The following is a 27,649-nucleotide window of genomic DNA, read 5'->3' on the forward strand; positions in this document are numbered from 1 at the left end:
GTGTGGCCAGAGTGAATAAAGGATATAAGTTGATCAGACACCTTGTTTCTTTTTAGTTTGAACTTTCTTTCTTGTGTCAAACTATCTGTGTTTCTGAGGAGAGTAAAGACTTTTTTCTTTTTAGCCTTCCCAACTACAAGCACATAATCCAGCCAGTCAGCAGACTCCCCCGCTCCCACCATATGCATCCCCACGTTCTCCACCTGTCCAGCCTCACACACCAGTGACAATCTCCTTGGGAACGGCCCCATCCTTGCAGAACAATCAACCTGTGGAGTTTAATCATGCCATCAACTATGTTAATAAGATCAAGAACAGGTTCCAGGGCCAACCAGATATCTACAAAGCGTTCCTAGAGATTTTGCACACATATCAGGTAAGAGAGTTGCCCTTTCAACCTGTCTTAACCAGGTTACCTTCTGAGGGCATCTAGTCTAAGAACTTGAATACCCATTACTGTGTCCACTAACTCTTACTGGAAATTAACCAGTTGGAAACTGTGTGTTCATAAAACCAGTTTGATTTGCCTGACTTTAATTGCCTTGTAGCAGCCAGTCAGGATATTTAAAGTTACCGCCCTGTGAACTGAATGCTTGTTTATCCTGGAAGTTTAGAGGATGATTTCTGTAGTATAGTTAATCCACAGTAGAAGGAGGAGAAATTTCTCTAATGTTGTGTGTTTTAAGAGTTGGTAGTGGTCCCCTGAGCATTCACATACACTGTCCTAGTTTTAAAAAGCATTAATTGTCGGCCACAACTTCCACTCCTTTCTCAGCTTGAAAGCTTCCAGTCAAAACAGGTGCTAAGAACATAGACTTTAAGTGCAGCCCGAGTAGATAACATACAGAATTCCTATCAGATGTCCTAGAGCATCTGCAAAAATGAGTCATTCAAAAATAGTGGCCCTCTAATATGATCTCTTCCCATTTGCAATTTCCTATTAGAAAGAGCAGCGAAATGCCAAGGAAGCTGGAGGAAACTACACTCCAGCATTGACTGAGCAGGAGGTCTATGCCCAGGTGGCTCGTCTTTTTAAAAATCAGGAAGATCTGTTGTCAGAGTTTGGACAGTTCCTACCAGATGCCAACAGCTCTGTGGTAAGTTTTATTAAAAAGAACTACACTATTTAGAATTATCTTAGATAAGTCAGGAAGCTGGAATCAGAAGGGGACTTTTTCTAAATGTATATTTATTTGTTTTGATAAGAGCATTAATTTCTTTCATGTGTCTTAATCAGCTTTTAAGCAAAACAACTGCTGAGAAGGTTGATTCTGTCAGAAATGACCATGGAGGCACTGTGAAGAAGCCCCAACTGAACAATAAGCCACAGAGGCCAAGCCAGAATGGCTGCCAGATCCGCAGGCACTCTGGAACAGGAGCCACCCCTCCAGTGAAGGTGAGAGTGGGCCATAGCTGCTCATTTTGACTTCCAGGAGCATTTCTAGGGGATAGATACTCTAGGGTTGGTCATGTGTTCTCCTAAGCATGTTGACTGTTGGAGTCTGAATTCAGAGTGAGTTGGTGTATGTCACAGAATCTCAGTGCAAAGCTTTTTATCTGGCTTTGCAAAAGAATGTTAGAATACCACTAATTGCTCAGATTACTGTGCTTTTTTGAGTTCTTGGTTTTCTCTGTATTTTCTCTCTTCTTTCTGTTAGCTGACATCTCTTTTTTTGTTTGCTGCCAAGAGTTTCTAAGACATTAATTTTTCTCTTCTTCTGATTTGATTCCTTAAACCTGCCTTGTGCTAAGAAAGAAGATTTTTAAGCTTGGTAGTTGTTTCAGAAATAAGTTAGTGGTCTCTGAGGTCCTAAAGTGAGTAAGTTGCATATGCTTTGTGAGATCTCTTTGGTTTAGAGGCTTATCCTGCCCAAGGTTCTTTGTTAGGTTGCCAGATCTTCTCTGTATCATCCTAATTTCCAAGGCAGGTCCTTTGGGCTATAGCAGAGGGAGGTCTTAACTCTTGTTAGTGACCTGTCACATGATGCTTCTTGTTATAGTAAGCACTGATGGTCTGCCTGCAGAAAATTAAGCCTGTTTCCTTTTTCTTTGTGTAGTCCAGGGAGAGGGCTAGGTGTATGTATTGAATGTTGCTTCAGTGAATTCTAAAGCAGTATATAACAAGGAAAAGATAGGCATGTCTGCAGGATTTTAATTAAATAATAACAGAAGCTAGTGGGATTTCTAATAGTAAGAGGTGGCGGGGTGAACAAGCAAATAACTGCAAAGACTGACTGACATGTTAAGTGTTGCTGACACTTTTGAAGGACTATTTTTTAGTATTTTTAATGGTCTCTCCTTTTGAAAGCAAGTTGAACATAGTAATAGTTTATATTTCTTCTCTTCAGTAAAGAGTGTTAGTTAAATGGGTAGCAAGAATCAGGTTAGCAGATAGGCTCTACTCTTGAATTGGTCTCCTCCCACACTTAATTACCCACAGGTGAACACACTATTGGGTCATTAGACTTCCCTCCCTGCTTTCTTCTTAGGCGGTGTAAGGAGAGGGTATGGCTCCTAAGAGAGAGTACTCTGAGGTGGCAAAGGTAGATATGCTGCTTCTCTCAAAGTCTGCTTTTCTTCTCAGATAGTTGAAAGGTGACTTTTTAAAAGTAAATTCTTGCCTGACAGTTGTGTCATGGCCTATTCATTCCCTTTGAAAGAGCAGTCTTAAATTGGTCTGAGTGGATATTGCTGAGAAGACAGTTATTTCTTGTCAGGAAGATAAACTATGCTTTTTTCATGATTTTTTTAATTGAACTGTAATTAAAGGTTAAAGATTGATGTCTGTCCACTCCAGGCCATGTACTCTCTCTGTTTACAAACACACTCTTCTGCCTCCACGGCTAGCAAGACAAGGCAATGACATTAGATTTCTGCTAGTTACTTTTGGCCTATGGAAAAAGTAAGAATATTAATTCTAATAGCACAGTGATGCTGTGACCATTGTAGAGAGAATATTTGGGGAGTCAAATGATCTATGAATGTCGGGGAAAAAATCGACAGGCAAACTGAAATAGAAAAGACAAGTAGAAATCTTTTAGGCTGTAAAGTGGGTTAGTGACTTAAATTTTCTCATTTGTTGCAATTTATTAATCAGCGGCAGTCAGTGGTGGAACCTTTGACCACAGATGAAAATAAAACTGAGAGAAATCTACTGTTTGAATCTTACGTGTCTGTATTTTTCCGGTTTTGCAGAAGAAACCCAAACTGCTCAGCCTAAAGGATTCTTCTATGGCAGATGCCAGCAAGCATGGTGTAGGAACTGAATCATTATTTTTTGATAAGGTGAGTAATGGATGAATTAGATTTAATATTGGCTATTAATGCCAAGAGAAAATCACCCTGTCCCCAAGAAGATTATGTTTTAGAGGCTTCAAGCTGATTAGGACTTTCTACTTTTTTTTTTTTTAAGATTTAATTTTTTTCCTTTTTCTCCCCAAAGCCCCCCGGTACATAGTTGTATATTCTTCGTTGTGGGTTCTTCTAGTTGTGGCATGTGGGACGCTGCCTCAGCGTGGTTTGATGAGCAGAGCTATGTCTGCACCCAGGATTCGAACCAACGAAACACTGGGCCGCCTGCAGCGGAGCGCGCGAACTTAACCACTCGGCCGTGGGGCCAGTCCCAGGACTTTCTACTTTTTAACATAGTTTCCAAGTGGTAGGTCCTTTCAGTCTACTAGAACTATTAGCACAGCTAGAGAAGTGGGAGCATTGTCTGCTTTGGTTTTGTGAAGTAGTTTGCAGCAAAATATAGCATTTTCCATGGTGGAAGACAGCTTTTTAAAAAAGCATGGTATTAGTCTTGAAAGATAAACTATTTGTGGTATGGCATATAGGGTTCATGGGAATTCTGATTTAATTGTATGCTCTCAAAGCACCCCAGGTGATTCTAATGAGCAGCCAGAGTTGAGATTATTGGTTTAAACAGAATTGTGTGGTGTGATAGTTTGACTCCTCTTTGGAGTCAAACCGATGATGAGCAGGCTACTTTCATCAGGATAGCTGGGAACTGTGTGACTTCTCACTGGCAGGAACCAACCTGGGTTGATCTGGTGGTGATTTACCTTGTCTTGCGCCTGTGGGTTTTTGTAAACAGGCAGTAACATCTCCATGATTGGTGCCTCCTGATCTCTCTCTAGCTTGTTGTGCCTGTGTGAGTTGTCCTGTGGAACAGTTAAGGGTCTCTCGCTCTGACTTGAACCGTTTTTGAGGGTTGCCTGGGCACTTGATGCTTCTAAGGCAGATGTCAAAGTCCAAGTCACAACCAACAGATGACAAGGAAAGGGTCAGGGAGGAGGGACTGAATAAGTTAATTTTTTTCAGAGTGATGGTTTTTTTTTTTATTTTTGAAGTACTTATTTCTTAGAGATATATACTGGTATATATAGATGAAATGTCTGGAATTTACCTTAAAATTCAGTGGTAGGGGAAATGGGTATAGATGAAGCAAAATTTACTGTATTAATCATTGAGGCTGGGTGAGTACATGGGATTCATTAGACTATTCTGTCTACTTTTGTTTATGTTTAAAAGCTAATAAAAATTAAAAGTAAATAAATATGGTGTATAGTACAAAAAGCACAGTGCTTTTTCATCTTTGGCTTTGAAAGTACATATTCCGTATAGTATCTGTTGATTGATAGTTAGGAAAAGCTTGTAGGAGCCTGGACAAGGTTGTTGGGAAGCCACTTGGTCTGGTGAGGGTCTGCAGCCCTCACTAAAGGCCCACAGTGCTAAACGTTCACTTTGGAAACGGAAACCCCAGATTGCTCATCTAGCCAGCCTAGTGTAACTTTGCCATTGAACATTTTTAGGTTTTTGGATGTTAAAATGGTCAATGTTATGAATGGTGGAAGGACAAGGATCAGGTTAGAGGACAAAATATCTTACTTAAAAAGATCATTATTCAAGATTAACAGAGTTTGAAAACAGTATTGACAGAGATTCTTGCTGTAAACCTCTGTTAGGAGAGGCATCAAAAGCTTGGGTAATTCTGATACGGTCCAGAGAATCAAGCATGTGAGAAAGTAAATGTCAGGGGCTGGCCCTGTGGCCGAGTGGTTAAGTTCGCGCGCTCCGCTGCAGGCGGCCCAGTGTTTCGTTGGTTCGAATCCTGGGCACAGACATGGCACTGCTCATCAAACCACGCTGAGGCAGCGTCCCACATGCCACAACTAGAAGGACCCACAACGAAGAATATACCACTATGTACAGGGGGGTTTTGGGGCGAAAAAGGAAAAAAATAAATTCTTAAAAAAAAAAAAAAAAAGTAGATGTCTTATTTACTCTAGGATCTCATTTTTTAAAAATTTTTATTATAGAAAATTTTAAAAATATGTGAAATTAAAGAGAATAGTAAAATGACTCCTCATGTACCCCATCATCCAGCTTCAGCAGTTCCCAACTCCCAGCCAGTGTGCTTGTTTCATATGTACTCTCACCCACCCCAGATTATTTGGAGACAAATCCCAGAAATTGTATTATTTCATCCATAAATATTTTACTAAGTTTCCTTTTAAAATGATGTCTTTTTTCAAACATAGTAATTATCACATCTAAAAAAAAACTAACATTGATTCCTTAGTATCGTCAAATAACAGTTCAAGTTTCTCCAATCTTTTAAAAGCGATTTAGGATCTTGTGATTCCCGGCTTAACTGTTTCTCTTCTGGTTGTCTCCATAAGGTCCGAAAGGCTCTGCGGAGTGCAGAGGCCTATGAGAATTTCCTGCGCTGTCTTGTTATCTTTAACCAGGAGGTGATCTCTCGGGCTGAGCTTGTGCAGTTAGTCTCTCCTTTCCTGGGGTAAGTGGAGTGTAGGGCTTAGCCCTGATGTATGATATGGAGGTGAAATAAAGCTTAGTTTGTGAGAGTATATGATAGGCAAAATTAATTTGATTGTGATGGGTCAGTTGGCTCATAAAATGTCAGTGTCAAATGAGTGCTCTGGGAAGTCTTCTAGTTCAGCTATCTAGAGATGATGAAATAGGCAGAGGGCATTGGCCAAGACCAGTGGTCTCCTGATCCCCTGACTAGTGTTGGATGTTTTTAGAGACCAGTCTCTTCAAGGGTTCTAGAATCTTGACTGTTTTTGACAACCTAAGAATGATCTGAACATTGAAGCAATATTCTTTATGAGAAGAGTGGTTGGTTATTGCCTAGTTTCAGTGCAACTCTTCCATCACCACCTTATATGATCTTGGAGCACTCTACAAGAAAAAGGGAAGCCAAATACTCAGAAGCAGTGCTTCTTAAGGAGGAAATAAAAATTGTCATTGGAATTTGTCCCTTGTAGCAGAGTTCTGATCCAACACCACATAGTGGTGTAGTCAGACCTCAGGATAACTGCATCCTGTTTCTGATTGCTCACCAGTTTTTGGTTTGGTTCTTCAGGAAATTCCCTGAACTGTTTAATTGGTTTAAAAACTTTCTGGGCTATAAGGAATCTGTACATCTGGAAACCTTTCCAAAGGAACGAGCCACAGAGGGCATTGCCATGGAGATAGATTATGCCTCTTGTAAACGGTTGGGCTCCAGCTATCGAGCCCTACCAAAGAGTTACCAGCAGCCCAAGTGTACAGGACGGACTCCTCTCTGTAAAGAGGTAAGGCCTTCCCTAGAAAGGATCAGCCCTGAATCCTCAGCTTCCTCCAGAAGGGAATGGTTCCAGGAATCAAGAATTTATGTGAATGAGGAAATCAAAACCCTTCTCTTTTTTTAGAAGAAAATGTTTTACATATATATTCAGAACCTTTTCCTTACTAATATCTTTTGTAAACTTGCTTAAAGTGAAACTTGTAATGTTAACTGTTTCTTCCCTCCCTAGAGTTTTATCTGTCTTTTTGAGAATGCTTAATCACCAGCAAGTTTTGTTATACTTTTGTTTCAATTTCTCTTCTTTTACCCAAAGGTTTTAAATGATACCTGGGTTTCCTTCCCTTCTTGGTCTGAGGACTCCACCTTTGTTAGTTCTAAGAAAACTCAGTATGAAGAACATATCTATCGTTGTGAAGATGAACGCTTTGAGGTACAAGCTCCTTTATCATTTGAAGTTTAGGGAAATGGGAGATTCTAAATGATAAGATATCTTAAATACCTATCTGTGAGGGTTGATTTTTAAGACTGAAGAGCCAGAGGCTTACATTCTTCTGTACTAAATGCTTGTCATACTTACCATGCCTGACTAGTTTGTCACATATATAAGTAATATTTTTATGACAAATAGGACTTATCTAGGCCACTTTAACCGTTTTAACTGAAATTATCCATTGATGGCTGAATAATAATAGTTTGAATTTTTAACGGCATTTTAAAGGTTATTGTGTTTTACATGGTATATAAAATCAGTATCTTAGGGCCTACTGGTTTTCTTGAAGCTGTTTTAAATTATTTGTTTCCAAGTGTATATTGCTATTCTTAGCAGGTATCTTGACATGGTTAGCAAACCAGCTGTCCTTTGAGAACTGGAGTTCTCTCATGTTTCTGATACTGATTTGGCTCCTTTTAAAAGGAAGTTGACTTAGAGACTTAATTTTTTTTGTTTTTATTTTTTTATTTATTTTTGCTGAGGAAGATTAGCCCTGAGCTAACATCCGTGCCAGTCTTCCTCCACTTTATAAATGGGTCATCGCCACAGCATGGCTGACAAGTGATGTAGGTCCACGCTGGAGATCTGAACCCACCAACCTGGGCTGCTGAAGCAGAGCGCACCAAACTTAACCACTATGCCACCACGGGGCCAGCCCCAGGGACTTTATTTTAAAGTAGTAGAGAAGGAAAGTAGTAGAGTGGAAAAGAAAAAAAAAAGTAAAAATAGTAAAAGTTGAAGTAAAGTAGTAGGGAAGGAAGACCAAACATGAGATAGATTGACTCCATAAAGGAAGCCCCAGGCATGAGTCTACAGGAGCTGAGGAGAGGAGGACAGGACATTGTGGATATCACTCATTCATAAGGTGGCCAGGGGTTGGAGCCAACTTGATGGCACATAACAACAACAAGTAGGGAAAGGAAGAGCTGGAGTGAATAAATGAGCTGTCAGAGAGCCCCCATATCAGGAGTGGGCGTACTGAAAGTGGGCTCAGAATCCCTAATGTGTTTAATTGTCCAGTTCACTGAGAACATCAACAAAGGGGCCGGCCCGGTGGCGCAGCGGTTAAGTTCCACTTCTCGGTGGCCCAGGGTTCGTCGGTTTGGATCCTGGGTGCGGACATGGCACCGCTTGGCAAACCATGCTGTGGCAGGTGTCCCAAGTGTAAAGTAAAGGAAGATGGGCATGGATGTTAGCTCAGGGCCAGTCTTGCTCAGCAAAAAGAGGAGGATTGGCAGCAGTTAGTTCAGGGCTAATCTTCCTCAAAAAAAAAAAAAAAAAGAACATCAACAAAAAGGGAATGTTAGATGTGTCCAAAGAGGTAAAATTACATGTATCCTATTTAATGTGTTTATTATATAAAACTGACTGGCTCTGCTTATTCATATGGGTGGGAGATATCTTGGCTCTTTTTTTAATTCATACTAATTTAGCTCTCTGCCACTTATCCCTGTTCACACTTGTTTCAGCTGTCTCTGGCATGTTTTGAATGAAGAGCCACATGTTGCTTGGCCACTGGCAGGTGATTGGCCATCTCTGCCCCAGTGTTGATGAGGAGTTTCAACCATTTGCAGAAAACTAAATTATGACAGATGTTAACTTCATTGGAAAGTTTTGTCAGGCTAAAGAAAGTGCTTCTTTGTTACTTAGGTTTAGTAAGGTTAGATGATGAATTAGAAAGCAGAGATGAGCATCTTTTTTTGACAGGATGTTTCCATTCTCAACTAGTCTGCCTGCAAAAGAGAGGCAACACCCTTATCTCCCATTTCTGATTATAGGGGTGACAAAGAAGTGTGGGGTGGTGTGTGTATATATGCTTAGGATTGAGTGGGATGGGCTAGTTTGAAGGTGTATTCTTTTATGTATCAGGATACATTAGTAATCCTGCAATACACACAACCCCCAAATCTCGATGGCTTGAAAAGCAGGTTTATTTCTTGATCATGCTACATGTGCATTGATGTTTAGCAGGGGATTCTCATCAGAATTACTTGGGGACCCAGGCTAATAGACTGCTACCATCTTGACCATTGCCAGAAACTAGAGGGAAAAGAGAGCTCAGAAGGATTTTGCACCCTTAAATGCTCTAGCCTAGAACTAATAAACATTACTTAACTTACCTGTTCATAACTCATTTGCGAGAACTATTTACATGGCCCTGTCCAATCACTGGGAGCCTGGAATATTGATCCATCATTTGTCCATAATTGGGGAGAAGGGGGGACAAGAAGTATTTGACAAAATGGCTACCACTGTCCCCAAACTAGAAAACTTAAGGAACACTTCTACAGACATTTGGTCGTATGCCCTTGAGACTGCTCATTTATTTCATTTTCTGTTTCTCGTTTAGAGAATCTTGTGTTAAGCCTAGGGAAAAAGTTAAAGTCATATCCTTAACCAGGTCAGCCTAGGTCCTTGCCAGAAAATAGGTGCCAGAGTTCAGAAAGAATTTATATGGTTACCCAGAGATAAAACATTCAAGTCCTTAAGGAATGATAGCCACTGCTCTTATTACTACTGGATGTAGAACAAAGCTATTACATATTTAAATATTTCAAGTTAACTCTGAAAAACCTTACTCATGTTTATCATCTTGAATAGTCTTTGGGGGATTTTTAAAAAAATTATTGTTTCTGTTTATAACAGATCTTAGCAATTCAGCAAAGTTTAGGAGAAAGTGTCAGTAAGGTTCCCTCCTGTTAGGTCCCTCTGCTCTGGGGTTACTGGTCCTAAGCAAAGCATGGTGATGGTGGTAGAAGTAATACCTACTACTTACCCATCATTTATTGGATGTTTGTTATGTGCCGGGCATTGTGCTAAACGCTTTATGTGGATTGTATTGTTTAATCTAGAAAACAATTTATTAGAGTAGGTGGAGTTATCCCTGTTTTACTGACAAGGAAGCAGTCTTACTATGGCCAGTATGGCAGAGCTAGGATTCCAGTCCAGGTAGTTTGACTCCCCACCTTATATTCTTTTTTTTCCTCCCCAAATCCCCCCAGTACATAGTTGTATATTCTAGTTGTGGATCCTTCTAGTTGTGGGATGTGGGACGCCGCCTCAACATGGCCTAATGAGTGGTGCCATGTCCGCACCCAGGATCCGAACCCTGGGTGGCCAAAGCGGAGCGCGCGAACTTAACCACTTGGTCATGGGGCCGGCCCCCGACCTTATGTTCTTGACCACTATTCTATTCTGGTTTGGGTCCTGAGCACACTTCGTCTTTTTCTTTAGCTTGATGTAGTTTTAGAGACCAATCTGGCAACAATCCGGGTTCTGGAAGCAATACAGAAGAAGCTTTCCCGCTTGTCTGCTGAGGAACAAGCCAAATTTCGCCTGGACAACACACTTGGGGGCACATCAGAAGTCATTCATCGAAAAGCCCTCCAGAGGATATATGCTGACAAAGCGGCTGATATCATTGATGGGCTGAGGAAGAACCCCTCCATTGCGGTCCCAATTGTCCTTAAAAGGTACCTGAGCGAATGTGCCCTTCATTTTTTAGTGTGCTTCATGACAGATTCAGTGGCCCATTAAATAAGGTTCTCATTTCAACCTGGTTATCCCATGAGACTTCCTTTTCTCCCTGACCCTGGTTGTTGGAAATCAGGTATATCATGGGATAGTGGAGCTTCTTCATGGCGTTCTTGGTCACCAGCAGTAGAGACAAACCTTGAAAGTCCATAGTGGAATGCTTAGTGTGTTTGATGGGATATTTTAAATATAGAAAAGAACAAAGAAGAAAACTACCCGTGTTCCTGCCCCTCAGTATTGTGTTGTTAACATCTTTGTTTTTTAATAAGAAAAATCACTCTTTGTCTTTGTAAAATTGATAGGTATTATTTAAAAAGACAGTGTGCCATTTGTAACAAGAATGTCTTCTTTCTCCTAAGCCTGCAGCCTGAGGTGTAGAGGGGCTGTTGTACCCACCTAAGGCCAAGTGTTAAGGAGGAGGAGGCCAGAGCCAGGGCTGGGCCCCAGGCTCCTCCAAGTCCATGGCACTCTGGACCACACTGCATCCCAACTAAGGGCTGGCTCCTCTCACTATCACCTGGTGAAAAGGAATTCTTTTCTGCTGCACAGTTCATAATGCCCAGATGTTATTTTTCCTCCCTAGTCTTGACCTCAAGAGCTGGCACAGCTTATGTTCCTTCTTGCCAGTAGCATTTAACTTTTGGCTTTAAGATGTAGGATATTTTCCAGTTTGAGTGCTGGTTTTGGTTTTACTCTCCTCTCCTCTTTTGGAGACTTAGGATCAGTTATTCTCATCAGAACTCCCCAAACTGTCCAGAGGAATCATACTGTGCAAGTTCTCTGCTCTTGGACTTTTGCATTTATGTTAGCTTAGTAAATGTTCTTAGAAGTCTTGCAGCAAAGAAAGGTGTTTAACTTTGTTTTAGTTGGCCAAGGAAAAGAACCCCTTTTTTAAGGGTATTCTGTGGAATGCTGTTTGAGAAATAACTGTTCTAGGTAAGATTTCTGGGTTTGGGACAAATTACTTCCCCAGAGTAAGTCCTGAGAGTAATTTCCTCATGTAACAGAGTTCAAGACTGGTTTGAATAACATTTCTCCCAAGTTGCCAGTAATTTTGACAGACCTATTATATGTTTTGGCTTTTGAAATAAAGTAAGCCTGACGTATTTCTAATTTCTAAACCTTTGTGAGAGTGGGTGGTGTTATCCCTGTTTTACTGATAAGGAAACAGTAAATGGCTAGTGTGGCAGAGCCAGGATTCCTAGCCAAGGAATTTGACTCCCTACATTATAATTCCTACGTCTGAATTCCCGTCTTGTTTCCACCTCCCCATCATATCCCACTAGGTTGAAGATGAAAGAGGAAGAATGGCGAGAAGCTCAGAGAGGCTTTAACAAGGTGTGGAGAGAACAAAATGAGAAATACTACTTGAAGTCTCTGGACCACCAGGGCATCAACTTTAAACAGAATGACACCAAGGTCCTGAGGTCTAAGAGCTTACTCAATGAGATTGAGAGTATCTATGATGAGGTGAGCTGGAGGTTTCTACATCTGTGAGAGGATTCTAGTCTTTATGTTCAGCATAGCTTTGATTCCTGGAAATTACCTTTGTTATATGAAAGTGAGACCCTCCAAGACTTGTTGCTTCTTGCTTTCTAACCGTCATAGACTTGTATTCCCCTATTCTTCATTGTAAATCTAAGCCTCCCCTTTACACTAAGGTGTTTTACCGGTTTCCCAATTTACCATCCTGGTTTCAGTTTACACCCACCACCTCTCTCTTCCACTTTTCTCCTCATTTATTTCTCTCAGGTGGTACCTTGTTTCATTCATACAGCTCATCTTTTTTTTTTTTTTATTGGCACCTGAGCTAACATCTGTTGCGAGTCTTTTTTTTTTTCCTTCTCGCCAAAACCTCCCAGTACATAGTTGTATATGCTAGTCGTAGGTCCTTCTAGTTGAGCTGTATGGGACGCTGCCTCAGCATGGCTTGATGAATGGTGCCAGGTCCATGCCCAGGATCCGAACCGGTGAAACCCTTGACTGCCAAAGCTGAAACATGCAAACTTAACCACTCAGCCACAGGGCCGGCCCCCATATAGCTCATCTTAACTTCCCACAACTTAGACACTTATCATTGATCCCCAAACTTTTCCTAATCCTTGTTTATTTAGCATACTTAACCAGGATTGTATATAGTACTGGACCTAGGATATAGAGATGAATAAGAAATTAATCCTGCTTTCTTTGAGCTTACAGTCTTAGATAGGCTAGAAACATAAATACAGTGATTGAGAACTCCTCAAAGTCGTGTGATCTTGAATTTTAAAAAACTTTTTATTATGAAAACGTCAAAAATACACAAGAGGGGAGAAAATAGTAAAATGAGCTCTTCCATAAACTTAAATAATCATCCGTGTTTTACTGATTTTGTTACATCTGTCACTTTCCACACTCCCACTGAAGTATTTTAAAATATTGTAAATTCATATCGTAAACTCCATAAATACTAATCCAGAATTTTGAAAGATGATCCCGGTTCTGTCCCATTGTCTCCTATAAATCTTCAGAGTCCAGAAGGTACCAGTATTTCAGGATCAAACCATATCTCCCACATTACCTTTTTGTTTCCAGAAGTTTTGGATTGGAAAATAATAGCCATTATGGTTAATAATGGAATGTACTGCTGGTGTAGTCTCATAGGACGGTTTGTTGTTGCTGTAGATATGTCACGTTATTATGTGTCTCTCTCCTGTTAGAGGCAAGAGCAGGCTACAGAAGACAATGCTGGTGTACCTGTTGGCCCACACCTTTCGCTTGCCTATGAAGACAAACAGATCCTGGAAGATGCCGCTGCTCTGATTATCCACCATGTGAAGAGGCAGACAGGCATTCAGAAAGAGGACAAGTACAAAATCAAGCAAATCATGCATCATTTTATTCCAGATCTGCTCTTTGCTCAGAGAGGGGATCTCTCAGATGTGGAGGAAGAGGAAGAAGAAGAGATGGATGTAGATGAAGCCACAGGGGCGACTAAGAAGCACAATGGTGTTGGGGGCAGTCCCCCTAAGTCCAAGCTACTGTTTAGTAACACAGCAGCTCAAAAGTTAAGAGGAATGGATGAAGTATACAACCTCTTCTATGTTAATAACAACTGGTATATCTTTATGCGACTACACCAGATTCTTTGCTTGAGGCTGCTGCGGATCTGTTCCCAGGCTGAACGGCAAATTGAAGAAGAAAATCGAGAGAGGGAGTGGGAACGGGAAGTGCTGGGCATAAAGCGAGACAAAAGTGACAGCCCTGCCATCCAGCTACGTCTCAAAGAACCTAGTGAGTGCTCAGGCTGTTGGTTCACAGAAGATGTGAGGGGTTGGGGACCTCAGGGCCTAATTGGACTTGGGACTGCTTTCTTTTATACATAGAACATAGGCAGGCCTTAAAGCCTGACCGGGGTTCAGATCCTAGCTCTGCAATTTACTCGTTGTATGACATTACTTAAACTCTTTGAGCTTGTTTACCTGTAAAATGGAGGTGCTCCTTGTTACCATGTGGGGTTATTGGGAGAATTGGAGAAAATATGCACAGCACCCTGTGCAGTGCTTGGATCATGGAGACACAATTGCTGGTACTGTGGACACCAGGGAAGGGGTGTTAGTTGCCATCAGTTTCCTAAATGGCAGATCTCTGGGTATCACAAATGTTTCAGAGGACAGAGAGGGACTAAAACATCACAGTCGGTTTCACTCTATGATAAATTAGAAATTCCTAATTGTTCATGCCTAAGACAGGTGCATATTTTCTCAGATATGTTTGGGCAGGACGTTTCTTTAACCAATAGGGTCCATGGCTCATTCCTAATAAATAGAAATACTTTATGGAAGGGAGATTGAAACTCAAGAGACGGTGTGAGACAGTAGAATAGGCAGAATAGGAATGAAGATAGAGAACTCAGGAAAAGAAAGATCAGTGAGGGCTAAGGAAGCCACCACGTGCTTTAAGTAATTCTGTGCCAGCTGCTTCTAGATAACTGTTGAGTTCATAAATTAGGTACTTGAACTGTGAGCCAAAAGCCTTTTCGTGAAGCCTTTCTTCTGTGCTTTTGAGGAAATAGCCAATCTGTGGAGTGAATTTTCCTTTTTTTTTATTTTCAAACTGTTGTAGATGTAAGAAGCCCATGTGTGGCCCTAACCTTCTCTCTTGAAGAGCTAATGACACTGGGAATTAATTCTAAAAGCCTTTATCTCGATTAATCCTAGCTTGAGAAAGACAGCTTTTGGACTTCAGTGTGGTGATTCCATCTGCTTGATAGAAATGAGAGAGAAAATGGCCTAATCCTGGCTTGACCACTGACTTAACCTGGTTTGAGGCTTATTAGTTTGGTCTTAAGTGATAATGCCAAGCCTCACACTGATCATAGCTTGTGTGCACAAATCTGTGGTTTGCACTCGCAGCTTTATTTTGGCATAAAGGCATTGTTCACGGCAGTAGCACAGCCCATGCCTATGCTGTGGGTCTGAACAAGGTGAAATTCTGTGATGAAACTCAAGCCAATTGCATCTTCTTTTCTTTTTGTGAGGAAAATTGGCCCTGAGCTAACATCTGTTGCCAATGCTCCTCTTTTTGGTTGAGGAAAAGTGTCGCCGAGCTAACTCTGCCAGTCTTCCTCTACTTTATGTGAGATGCCGCCATGAGTGGTGCTAGGTCTGTGCCCGGGTCCAAACCTGCGAACTTAACCAGTATGCCCACGGGCCAGCCCCCAGCCAGTTGCTTCTTTTAAATAGTAACTGTCCTGTTTTGCTTGTCTTTAATGAGTCCATCACACTGCAGATGAATGAAGACAAACAGCTTTTGCTCTCAGCCTTTTTTCCCCTGTATAAACTTTACAAACAGGTAACCAAATGATGACAAAGAGTTCTTTTTGTAGTCTTTTTTCATTTCAATGAAGATTTTATTGAAATGCAATATATATATATCTAGAAAAGTATACAAATCCGAATTGTGTAGCTCAGTGACTTTTTACAAAGTGAACACACCTGTGTAACCAGCACCTGCTCAAGAAACAGCATAACCACTACCCCCACAGCCCCCTCGTGCCACTGTCTTGATTGCCGACACTGGAGATCAGAGCTACCTGTTTTTGAGCCTTATGTAAATGTCTGTCTTTAGTAAGCTCTAGGCAAGGGTCCTTTCACTGCTCCTCGTGCTCTCTCCTAGTTGCCAAACGTCTGTTTGACAATGGATAAGATTCTAGCTGGTGGTTGAAGTGATTCATGTTGCAACAAGTAGAGATCATTTAATGCAGTTTGCTAAGTACAACATTGGGAATCCATTTTTAAATAAAAGGACTTTGACAAATGCAGATCACTTCATTATTCATAGAGGGTTAATTTGCGCTCCTATTTTTCTGTTCCCAAGAGGTTTCCCAGTGCTAGAGTATGGCTCTGTGTGCCTTTTTTTCGTCTGCACTTTACGCTTCATTAGAAGAGCTTTATGAACAAGTGACCCATGTGAGGAATGCTCTTTGCAGGCTGGGAGAGCAGGTTCCTCTCTCAGCAGGGGAGCCAACAACTTTTTGAAGAAACTTCTTCCCTGGGATATTTTGCTGTCCTATCATGCAGAGGCCAGCTGTACTGTAAATAAGTTGGTCATGGTCAGTCAGAGTGTCAGAAGCCGCTGTTAAAGTTGCAGAGTCACTCTCCTCTGATAGACAGCGCTGGTGATTGTAGCCACCTGTCGGATTTCATCTCTGTCTGCAGCAGATTGAGTGGGTATGTTCTGAATACCTCCGGTTTGTTCTTTCAAATGCTCTTTAGGCCATCAGTGGGATTTGCCCTGCCTTCTCTCCTAATCTTTTCTTAGCAGGGTAAGGCCTCACCTGTCCCATCTCTCCCACAGTGGATGTTGATGTAGAAGATTATTACCCAGCTTTCCTGGACATGGTGCGGAGCCTGCTGGATGGTAATATAGACTCGTCACAGTATGAAGATTCGCTGAGAGAGATGTTCACCATTCATGCCTACATTGCCTTCACCATGGACAAACTAATCCAGAGCATTGTCAGACAGGTGAGGGCACAGTGGAGGCTAGGGTGGTGAGGGAAGAAGTCCTTACCTAAAGATGGATCAGACAAAGAGAACAGGGCAGATGTCTGTTGGAAGAGGAAAGGCAGTTTTCTCTAACGGTTTATGAACATATGCTTTATAGAGGGGCGAGGGAGGCTAATGTGATGTCGGGTTTCTCCTGTTAACGAAGTAGGAGTACTTTAGCCGCATACTTGATTCCTTTGCTTTGCTGGGTTTGCCCTCACAGTCATATGAGCCTACCTCAGACCTGCTGTTTTGCCCTTTTCTTGCTGACTGCCTATGGAGCAGACATTGGTCCTGACTGTAGCTGCCTGCCCTGTTGGCCCAGCTCTTACCTCATCGGCCAGGAGTGAGCTCTCAGTGGGTAGCGTTTCCTCTTCCAAGGGTGTTGGTAATTCTATGAACTTTTCTCATTTAATATTTGAAGTTCTTTTTATAGGAAGTGTTTACATCTTTTATAATACTCTGCCCACTTCATTGTCTGAGGTTCCCTCTGAGTTAGATTTGTGGTTGTTTGTGATTTGTTCCTGTGGCACCCTGGCAGTTTGTAAATTTGTTATTCTTTGCAACAATGATAATTTTGTAGCAAATAGCATGTTATAGATAGGTTTCTACTCATGTGCCTTGAGTTCTGAACTCCTGAAGGGATCAGAGTCTGTTGGTGGTGGTGTACTACTTCCTTTAAAGTGAAAACTTGTAAAAAGAAAATTCTAATTCTGGAGTCCACAGTGCTGCTGTGGAAAGAAAAGCTTGTTGCTCAGTGCTTTCTTGGGCTAAAGTATGAAATCCTCTGCAAAGTATCCACGCTTTTGCCTTGAATTTGGAAGGATGCATGGCTCTGCACCCCTCCCACAGTATCTACTAGAGTCAAGAAAAAACATTTAACCTAACTGAATCTTGGCATCTTCAGGAAAGCTGTCAGGCAGACCATTTTTTCCCTGAAAGTCAAAGAAGTTATTAGGCCTTTCCTTAAGGGATCTGTATGGTGGCTGACAGAAATCATTATATGGATACAATCTGCTGTAGTCATAATTTTTGAGAGACTAACCCCTGTTAATGTTCCCTAAATTTATATAAAGTAAAGACTGGTTACCATGTGCTAATGTTTCACTTACAAGTTTGCTGCTGCTATAGCTAGATGTAAAGTCTTTCATACTGCTGGCACAACCACCTTAAAAATCCAATGAAACTAGCTTTTTGTAAGCCCAAGTTTTTGAAACAATACATATGATTAGTCCATTTACTGGAATTACCTGGTTATGACTGATTTTGAGTCAATAATATGTAATGTCCAGTCTTTTTTTATGGAAACAGATTTCATCCAGAAACCTAAATCCAGTGTTTTTAAAACATGTTCATTCTTTTCATCTTAATTTTTCAATTGGGGGCATATCTTCTCTCCTTCTCCGCATCTCGTTTGGTATTCTCCCGAAGTTCATTGCTAACTGGACGTAGAACATATATTTCAAGGTGAAGCCATATATTTATCTTACCTTTTCCAGACTAGTTTGAGGGATTTGTCTTAAGAATACAATAGAGTGTCTCACAGACATCTAGTACAGAACTCAAAATAAGGCCAGATCATGTAAGGATTGGACTAGGAAGGTTTTTTTGGTTTCCTTCATGCCTTTCTGGACACCTGCACCATTCTCATGCTTCCCTGTGCTGATGGACATTTGGCACATACTCAGGGCTTGTCCAACCCCCTGAGGCTTTGGCTTGCCACAGCAGTGCATCTGGCCCCACGGTATTACCTGATCTTTCCATCCAGATGCTCCTCTGTAAAAAACTCTTACCAAATGCTCATTGTGTCATTTCAAATTAGCAGGAGAGAGAATCTGACCAGCCTAGCTTGGAGGTGGGAGTTGCCTAGTGGTCCCTGGATTTGTGGTGCTGCCTTTTCCAGAGACTCTAGGAAGGGCCAGATATCCAAGAAGAGGGTGTGGGTGGGGGACTCAGTGACATGGTCTACTTCCATAAGAAGGTAGAGAGCAGAAGTGTCTTCCTGGTAGAGACTATGCTTTGGATATACATTTTTTAAACAGTACTTTTTTTCTCTCAAACACTGTATCTTAAGCTTTTCCCTATGTTATCAAGTTATTGTAAGCATTATTTTAATGGTGACATTAGAATCCGTTGTCTGGACTAACTGAAATTTATTTAACCATCTCCTGTTGCTGGCTTTTCTACTGCTGTCAAATTACTCACCCTTCTAACCTTGCACTGTGTCCATTTATCTACAAATACACATAGTTGTCATTTAAGACTTTTTAAAATGTTAAGAATAAGTAGTTGTCATAGTTACTAGCACTTCAAAAAGAATGTATCTTCCTAAAAATAGAATGACTTAGTGGTTATGAGAATTTTAAAGTAAAATAGACAAACTAATATTGCCGTTAATGTTTTGCTTTTATCTTGTATCTATTTTTCACATTCTCGGGCATTTTGATGGGTAAAGTTTCATTTGAGGGAATTTTTATTTCCCAATACTAATATTGTCATGGCTTGATGAGAATGGAAACTCTGAAAGGTTCAACTTTGTAGTCATCAGATAGCTTAATAAGATAGTCATGAAAGTTACCAATAGTCAATCTTGATTGACCTATGTTAAAAATAAGTTAATCAATATTATATACAGTTTAAGTATTATACTTCCTATTAGATGTGAAAAAATAGGTGCTGTGTTAGAAGGAATATTGGTCTAGGGTGAGGAAACTTGAATATTAGTCCCAACTCTGCTCCTTCAGCTGAGTGCCCCTGGACAATTAATTCAGCCACAGTTTCTTAAATACCTAATGAGTTTCAGACTTTGTACTAGGGCTGGGAAGATAGACATGGATCTTGCTTTCATGGTTCTCCAAGGCCCCTCTCCTCGCCTTGGCACACAGTGATTTTTCTCATCTAACAGGTAAATTTTTCTCATATATAACAGGGCACCCCCTCCAGCCTGCTTCCTAGGGTAGCTGTATGGATCAAATGAGAATGTGTGAAAGCAAATTGTAAATGATGAAGCAGCACCATAAAAACAGGAAGCTGTGGAAATTTTCTTTCATGTAAAAAAAATTTGTTTAAGTTCCCTAGGACTTTAAATATAAAGCAGCATATTAACCTGAGTTGCCTATGGTTTTGCTTTTAAACAGATTTGAAAATGTTACTCGTGGACTAGTGATATGGGTGAAGATTTCAGCTTGGTTTTTCTCTAAGAAAATAAAATAGTGGTTTTATGTGGTTAATTTTCTAAAATTAACAACTGAAAAAACTTTTTGAGCTGAGTGACTGGAACTACCAAAGGAGGGTTGACTGTATGACAGGGAGAAATAGTTTCTTAGTTCACTGATGACTTGCCTTTGCTTGATTCCAGCTGCAGCACATTGTGAGTGATGAGATCTGTGTACAGGTGACTGACCTTTACTTGGCAGAAAACAATAATGGGGCCACTGGAGGCCAGCTGAACACACAGACTTCAAGGAGTCTCCTGGAGTCAACATATCAGCGGAAGGCTGAGCAACTCATGTCAGATGAGAATTGCTTTAAGGTGAGAGTTACTCATTTAGTCAAGGACCATGTTGGTGACAGTGTAAGTTGTTGGGACTGTCTCTACCAGAAGTCAAAGACGTATCAGGGTACTTTGTTCGACCCAGTGATTCCATTCCTGGAACTCCTTATACTTCCTGTGAGGTCACTTAGAGGAAATACAAAAAAACATGGAAAAGTGGAAGTAAAGTCTTTCGTGGACAGTAAACTTTCTTACCTTTAAAAAAATTGTTATACATGATTTTTACAATTTTGTATTGGTTTTTTCCTCTGAACATTTTTTCATATTATAGTGCTTTGTAAATATTATTGTTCAAAAATGTTTATACATGTAATCTGTGATCGTTGTAGAAAAGGTAGGAACTTCAGAGAAAAGAAAAAATAGTCACCTATAATTCTTCCCAGAAATAATCACTGCTGACATTTCTAGATTTTTCTATGCTTTTATATATTTTGAAAAATTATACTGAGCCAAGTGTTCCATAACTTCTTTCATTCAATTAGCAATACCTCTGGGTCTTCAGCATATTCTTAAGACAATTTGATATTTCATCTTATAGAGGATTATGTGGGTCTTGTTGGACATTTAGGTTGTTTCCAGTTTTCCACCATTATAATAGCTAATTAGAAAAGCAAATAATTGGAAACAACCTAGAGGTCCAACCCATTATGGGAATGGTTAATGGCAGCCTATTGTGTGAATACTGGATGGTGTATTTTGCAGCCCTTAAAAGTTAATTATAAATTATAAAAATACTGAAGCAAAAAAAATGATAAAGATGTGAACTGATTGCAGCTCTGTAATAAATGTGTATAGTTGAACAAAACCTGTTATGTATTTATATAAGAAGGGCAGGTTCAGGTAGCCTGGAATAAGGTTTGTAGTTGGCTGAGCAGAAAGAACTAAGCTAAATAAAAGTTTGACTTCGTTGGGTATGTTCCATGTACTTTAATGATCTGACCCCAAATTGTTCACTTAGTTATGTGCTTCTTTTTTCAGCTTTTTCTCAAGTTTCTAATCCATCAGCTATACTATTTGCTTAATTTAGAATCAAAGAACTGAAAGTGAGTTTTCTAGTTCTCTCTCAGGATCTTGACGTTCTACTGCCTGAGGACTTTCTTACTACAGGAGAGATTTCCTGAGTTTTTCGGGGTTTTAAAACTATAAATGTTTAGTATGAGTTTACTGTGTGTTTAGTTTCATGGCGAACAGGATTACCATCCCCTCCACACACAATGAGTTAACAACGTATTAAATTGTGTGGTGAGGGCCTGTGAAGGAATGGGTAGACTCACCCCATAGATAAGAAGAGTTATCAGAGTGACAGAGGGAATAGCAGGAAGAAAGGCTTAATAACCAGGATATTGTGTCACCACAGGGATCCTTTTCTTTAAAATATTCACATATAGAATAAATTCAGTCGTGCTAGTATTAAGCTAAACTTACGCAGCCCTTCAAATCCCCTACCCACCCCCGCCTCTAGCCTCCTCTCCCTGTGTTTTTTCTATGCAAATTCTGCACTGCTTTTTAAAAATCAAGCATGTTTAGCCCTCTGTATACCCTTTAAGACCCTTTTCTGTGCATTTACGTACATATATATATTTAGAAATAAATGATATTAGACTGTGTGTATTCTACATCTTGCCTTTTTCACTGAATACATCTTAAGAATTTGCTCTATTTTGGTTTATATAGATCCAGCTCATTTTTTCAACTGCTGTGTCATACTTAATAGTATGAACGTGCTGTGGTTTTTAAAAAAAGTCATTCCCTTGTAGGTGAACATTGAAACAACTACCATTTTTTACCTTCTCAAATAGTGCTGCGTTGAATAGCGTTTTGTTGTACTTGTATCCTTGTGTGCATGTGTTAGTAGCTGTCCAGGGTGGAGAGAAAGAAGTGAAATTCCTGGGTCAAAGGATATGCATATTTTTAAAATTTAAATTTTAATGGATATTGCCATTTCAGTCTTTGAAGTGACAGGCTGTACCACTGTATGCTTTCATAAGAGCATTTTTTTGCCATCCTTAGTCAACACTTGGTATTATCAAACTTCTTTATTTTTGCCAATTAGATGCTTAGAAAATTACATTAATTCACATTTCCCTGTTTCCTACTGTTGCCCATTGCTTTTTCCTCTTCTTTGTATTTCTTATTCATGTCCTTCACCCTCTTTTGGTGAGGAGGGTGTAGTTCTTTTTATGTACTTTTTTTTATGCTAACATCTGTGCCAATCTTCCTCCTTTTTTTCTCCCCTACTAAAGCCCCAGTAGATAGTTGTGTATAGTTGTAAGTTCTTCTAGTTCTTCTGTGTGAGCCACCACCACAGCATGGCTGCTGACAGGTGAGCGGTGTGATTCCACGCCCAGAAACTGAACCCAGGCCCCTGAAGCAGAGAGTGCCAAACTTTAACCACTAGGCCATCAGGGCTGGCTCTTATGTACTTTTTAAATACGGTTTTCTCTGCCGTAATTTCTCTGAAATTGATTGGTCTTCTCCTATGTCCTTCACTGCCCAGCTGCATGTCACTTTAGTGAGGTGAAATCTTTCTCAGCTCATGGGGAGGGATTTTTTATTCCCACAGCATATTAACCATGTCTCTCGAATAGTACATTTGTGATTACTTAGTTGTAATGTAAATATAGCTGTTTGCGTTCCTGTTTCCTTTACTAAATTGAGCTCTTTCAAGCAAGAAATCATCTTCTCTTGTGAGTGTGCCCCTGCCTGATAAATAGGAGACATTCAGTGACTGTGTGTTGAGTGAATGAAATATAGGATATTGGCAAAGGAGATGTGTAGAAAGGGGATCCAAATGGTAGAGGATCTTCATAGCCGTGTAAGAGAAAGGTTTGAATTTTCTTGTGGTTGGTGAGCAGTGAAGCATTTTTAAGGACTAAATATCCCACTGGATTTCAGCTTTCAGGAAGATCAGTTTGGTAGCACTGAATAAGGAGGAGTAGAGGAACCAGAAGCCTGTTTACAACTGGAGGCAGTTGCCAAATGTGGGTGATAGATGTAGGCTGTCTGATAATGAAGCTAGTCAAGACTTGGAGAGTGTTTGCAGAAGAGAGAGCTGGGGTGAACACGTGCTAAAGGGCCTCACAAGACAGGTGACAGGTGGAGGAGCCTGTTGGGATGAAATTGAGTTCAGTTTTAAGCATGTAGAGAGGAGACTGTCTCCTCAATATTGCTTTGAAGGGAGATTTCCTTACAGCAAGAGGACAAATCTTGATACTCTAGGTTGTCCTAGATCCAAGGGACTTTAGCAGACTCCTAGGGGCAGTTTTTTTCAAATCTGTTTTGGAAGTAACTATGTTTGTATTTGTGTGTGTGTATTAACTTTTTGTCATGTTTTACATTTTACTAGCAGATAGGAATTTTTTAAAGTTTCACCACAAGATACTGGGAACCGAATGGACTTCTGGTGCTGTTTGCTTACTGACTAGCTGTGTGGTCTTGAGAAACCAGAACTCTGAATTTTAGGTTTTTCTCTGTGAAAAATGAAGAAGGTTGAAATAAATGATTCTCAAGCTTCCTTCTAAGCTCTGATCTTCTCCACATGATTTGGATAGTGGTCTTTTCTGCAGCAAGCCCTTAGTTAGGATCAGGGCATTGAAAATATCTGGGTTCTGAAAGGGGAGTTCCATGTGCCATCACCATTTGATGTTGTGCAACATCACACATTTGTTTTGTGCAAAGTATGACTTGATTTTGCCTCTATCAGCGTATTGCTTTTAAATATGAATTTTTAAAAAATGGCACAAATAAGCAGAACTCACAATTTCAAGAGCTTCAAATATGATTGATACCTTTGCAACACATCACTTCTAAGTATGTTGCTGTTGTGTGTTTCTTACCCCATGGCGTGTGTGGTATCTTGGGTGGTCTTTATTGGGGTGGAAATGCGATTGCTACTCTCTGTTGTGTTTGATGTTTTCCTCTTCACTTTTGATATGAGAAATTTCCCTTTTTTTTTCTTTAAAGCTGTAGACTTAGTTTACATCTTTGTATATTAAGTCCCGGAAATGGTATTGTCAAGTGGGAAATGACATTGACATTTTATGGTTCTGGCTTTATGCCATATTTCTTTCTAATGAACAAAATACTTCTAAAGCACTCTTACTAACATTGATTATAGTTTTAGCTAATTCAAGATATATGAAACATGAGATGGTGCTTTTTTGCTGTAACATTTCATTTTGCTGGTAGCAAGATTGGACTTTTGCTTTTTTTAATTGAGTTCATAATAGGTTACAACATTGTGAAATGTCAGTTGTACATTATTTCTTGTCTGTCACCATATAAATGCTGCCCTTCACCCTTTGTGCCCAACCCCTCATCCCCCTTCCCCTGGTAACCACTGAACTGTTCTCTTTGTCCGTGTGTTTGTTTATCTTCCACATATGAGTGAAATCATACGGTGTTTGTCCTTCTCTGTCTTGCTTATTTCGCTTAACATAATATCCTCCAGGTCCATCCATGTTGTTGTGAATGGGACAATTCTGTCCTTTTTTCTGGCTGAGTAGTATTCCATTGTATATATATACCATATCTTCTTTATCCATTCATCAGTCACTGGGCACTTGCATTGCTTCCATGTCTTAGCTATTGTGAATAATAATGCAGTGAACATAGGGGTGCATAAGTCTCTTTGAATTGTTGGTTTCAAGTTCTTTGGATAATTACCCAGTAGTGGGATAGCTGGGTCATATGGTATTTCTATGTTTAGTTTTTTGAGAAAGCTCCATACTGCTTTCCTTAGTGGCTGCACCAATTTGCATTCCCAGCAGCAGTGTATCAGGGTTCCCTTTTCTCTACAGCCTCTCCAACATTTGTTATTTTTTGTCTTAGTGATTATAGCCATTTTAACAGGTATAAGGTGCTATCTTAGTGTAGTTTTGATTTGCATTTCCCTGATGATTAGTGATGTTGAACATCTTCTCATGTGCCTATCGGCCATCTGTATATCTTCTTTGGAAAAATGTCTGTTCATATCCCCTGCCCATTTTTTGATTGGGTTGTTTGTTTTTTTGTTGTTGAGTTATGAGTTCTGCATATATTATGGAGATTAACCCATTGTCGGATGTATGATTTGCAAATATTTTCTCCCAATTGGTGGGTTGTCTTTTTGTTTTGATCCTCGTTTCCTTTGCCTTGTAGAAGCTCTTTAGTGTGATGAAGTCCCACTTGTTTATTTTTTCTTTTGTTCCTCTTGTCTGAGAAGACATGGTATTTGAAAATATCCTTTAAGATCAATGTCAAAGAGTGTACAATCCATATTTTCTTCCAGAAGTTTTATGGTTTCAGGTCTTACCTTCAAGTTGTTGATTGATTTTGAGTTTATTTTTGTGTATGGCATAAGATAATGGTCTACTTTCGTTCTTTTGCATATGTCTGTCCAGTTTTCCCAACGCTATTTATTGAAGAGACTATCTTTTCTCCATTGTATGTTCTTAGCACCTTTGTCAAAGATTAACTGTCTGTGAATGTGTGGTTTTATTTCTGGGCTTTCAGTTCTGTTCCATTGATCTGTGTGCCTGTTTTTGTACCAGTACCATGCTGTTTTGATTACTATGATTACTAGTACCTTTTGAAGTCAGGGATTGTGATACCCCCAGCTTTGTTTTTTTTCCTCAGGACTGCTTTAGCTATTTTGGGGTTGTTTGTTGCCCCATACGAATTTTAGGACTCTGTTCCATTTCTGTGAAGAATGTCAATGGGATCCTGATTGGGATTGCATTGAATCTGTAGATTGCTTCATGTAGTATGGACATTTCAGCTATGTTTGTTCTTCCAATCCATGTGCATGGAATACTTTCCATTTCTTTATGTCATCATTATTTCTTTCAATAATGTCTTACAGTTTTCAGTGTATATAGGTCTTTCACCTCCTTGGTTAAATTTATTCCTAGATATTTTCTTTTTTTTATTGTGATTGTAAATGGGATTGTGTTCTTGAATTCTCTTTCTGTTAGCTTATTGTTAGAGTATAGAAATACAACTGATTTTTGTAAGTTGATTTTGTAGCAGCAACTTTGCTGTAGTTGTTGATTATTTCTAATAGTTTTCCAGTGGATTCTTGAGAATTTTCTGTATATAAAATCATGTCATCTGCAAACAGTGAGAGTTTCACTTCTTCATTTCCTGTTTGGATTCCATTTATTTCTTTTTCTTGCCTAATTGCTCTGGCTGAAACCTCTGGTACGATGTTGAATAAGAGTGCTGAGAGTGGGCACCCTTGTCTTGTTTCTGTTCTCAGAGGGATGGCTTTCAGTTTTTCCTCATTGAGTATGATGTTGGCTGTGGGTTTGTCATATATGGCCTTTATTATGTTGAGGTAGTTTCCTTCTGTTCCCATTTTCTTAAGGGTTTTTATCATAAATGGCTGTTGAATCTTGTCAGATGCTTTCTCTGTGTCTCTTGAGATGATCATTGTGGTTTTAATGTGTTGTATCACATTAATTGATTTGTGGCTGTTGAACCATCCCTGTGTCCCTGGTATGAATCCCACTTGATGATGGTTGTATGATTCTTTTGATGTATTGCTGTTTTCGGGTTGCCAATATTTTGCATTTATGTTCATCAGTGATATTGGCCTATAGTTTTCCTTTTTTGTGTTGTCCTTGTCAGGTTTTAGTATCAGGGTGATATTGGCTTCATAGAATGTGTTAGGAAGTATTCAGTCTTCCCTAATTTTTTGGAATAGTTTAAGAAGGATAGGTATTAAATCCTCTTTGAACGTTTGGTAGAATTTACCAGGGAAGCCGTCTGGTTCTGGACTTTTATTTTGGGGGATCCTTTTGATTACTGTTTCCATCTCTTTACTTGTGATTTGTCTATTCAGATTATCTGTTTCTTATTGATTCAGCTTTGGGAGGTTGTAAGCATCTAAGAATTTCTCCATTTCTTCTAGATTGTCCAATTTGTTGGCATAAAGCTTTTCATAGTATTCTCTTATAATCATTTGTATTTCTGTGGTATCTCTTGTAATTTCTCCTCTTTCATTTCTAATTTTATTTATCTGAGCTTTCTCTCTTTTTTCTTTGTAAGTCTGGCTCTAGGGGTTTGTCAGTGTTGTTTATCTTCTCAAAGAACCAGCTCTTTGTTTCATTGATCCTTTCTTCTGTCTTTTTTGTTTTAATTCATTTATTTCTGCTCTGATTTTTATTATTTCCCTCCTGCTAACTTTGGGCTTTGTTTGTTCTTCTTTTTCTAATTCAGTTAGGTGTAGTTTGAGATTGCTTATTTGGGATTTTTCTTGTTTGTTAAGGTGTGACTGTATTGTGATGAATTTCCATCTTAATACCGCTTTTGTTGTATCCCATATGAGTTGGTATGGTATGTTTTCATTTTCACTTGTCTCCAGATATTTTTTTACTTCTCCTTTAATTCCTTCAATGATCCATTGGTTGTTCAGAAGTGTGTTGTTTAGTTTCCACATGTTTGTCCCTTTCTCAGCTTTTTTCTTA

General features: G+C 39.7%; 1 protein-coding gene across 6 annotated transcripts in view; it reads left to right on the top strand.

Moving 5' to 3' along the window:
* Positions 1-27,649, top strand: part of SIN3A (SIN3 transcription regulator family member A) — a 68,628-nt gene that overhangs the window by 29,934 nt on the left and 11,045 nt on the right. For all 6 annotated transcript variants that reach the window (XM_008522261.2, XM_070574626.1, XM_070574602.1 and 3 more), the window contains 12 exons: positions 125-376; positions 945-1,097; positions 1,238-1,396; positions 3,196-3,285; positions 5,685-5,803; positions 6,392-6,602; positions 6,909-7,025; positions 10,320-10,558; positions 11,906-12,089; positions 13,319-13,892; positions 16,458-16,627; positions 20,007-20,180. In XM_008522261.2, coding sequence (XP_008520483.1) covers positions 125-376; positions 945-1,097; positions 1,238-1,396; positions 3,196-3,285; positions 5,685-5,803; positions 6,392-6,602; positions 6,909-7,025; positions 10,320-10,558; positions 11,906-12,089; positions 13,319-13,892; positions 16,458-16,627; positions 20,007-20,180 — 2,442 coding nt within the window. The remainder of the gene's footprint in view (positions 1-124; positions 377-944; positions 1,098-1,237; positions 1,397-3,195; positions 3,286-5,684; positions 5,804-6,391; positions 6,603-6,908; positions 7,026-10,319; positions 10,559-11,905; positions 12,090-13,318; positions 13,893-16,457; positions 16,628-20,006; positions 20,181-27,649) is intronic.

This window comes from Equus przewalskii, chromosome 1 (genome assembly GCF_037783145.1).
Source record: "Equus przewalskii isolate Varuska chromosome 1, EquPr2, whole genome shotgun sequence".
Classification (NCBI taxonomy): Eukaryota; Metazoa; Chordata; class Mammalia; order Perissodactyla; family Equidae; genus Equus; species Equus przewalskii.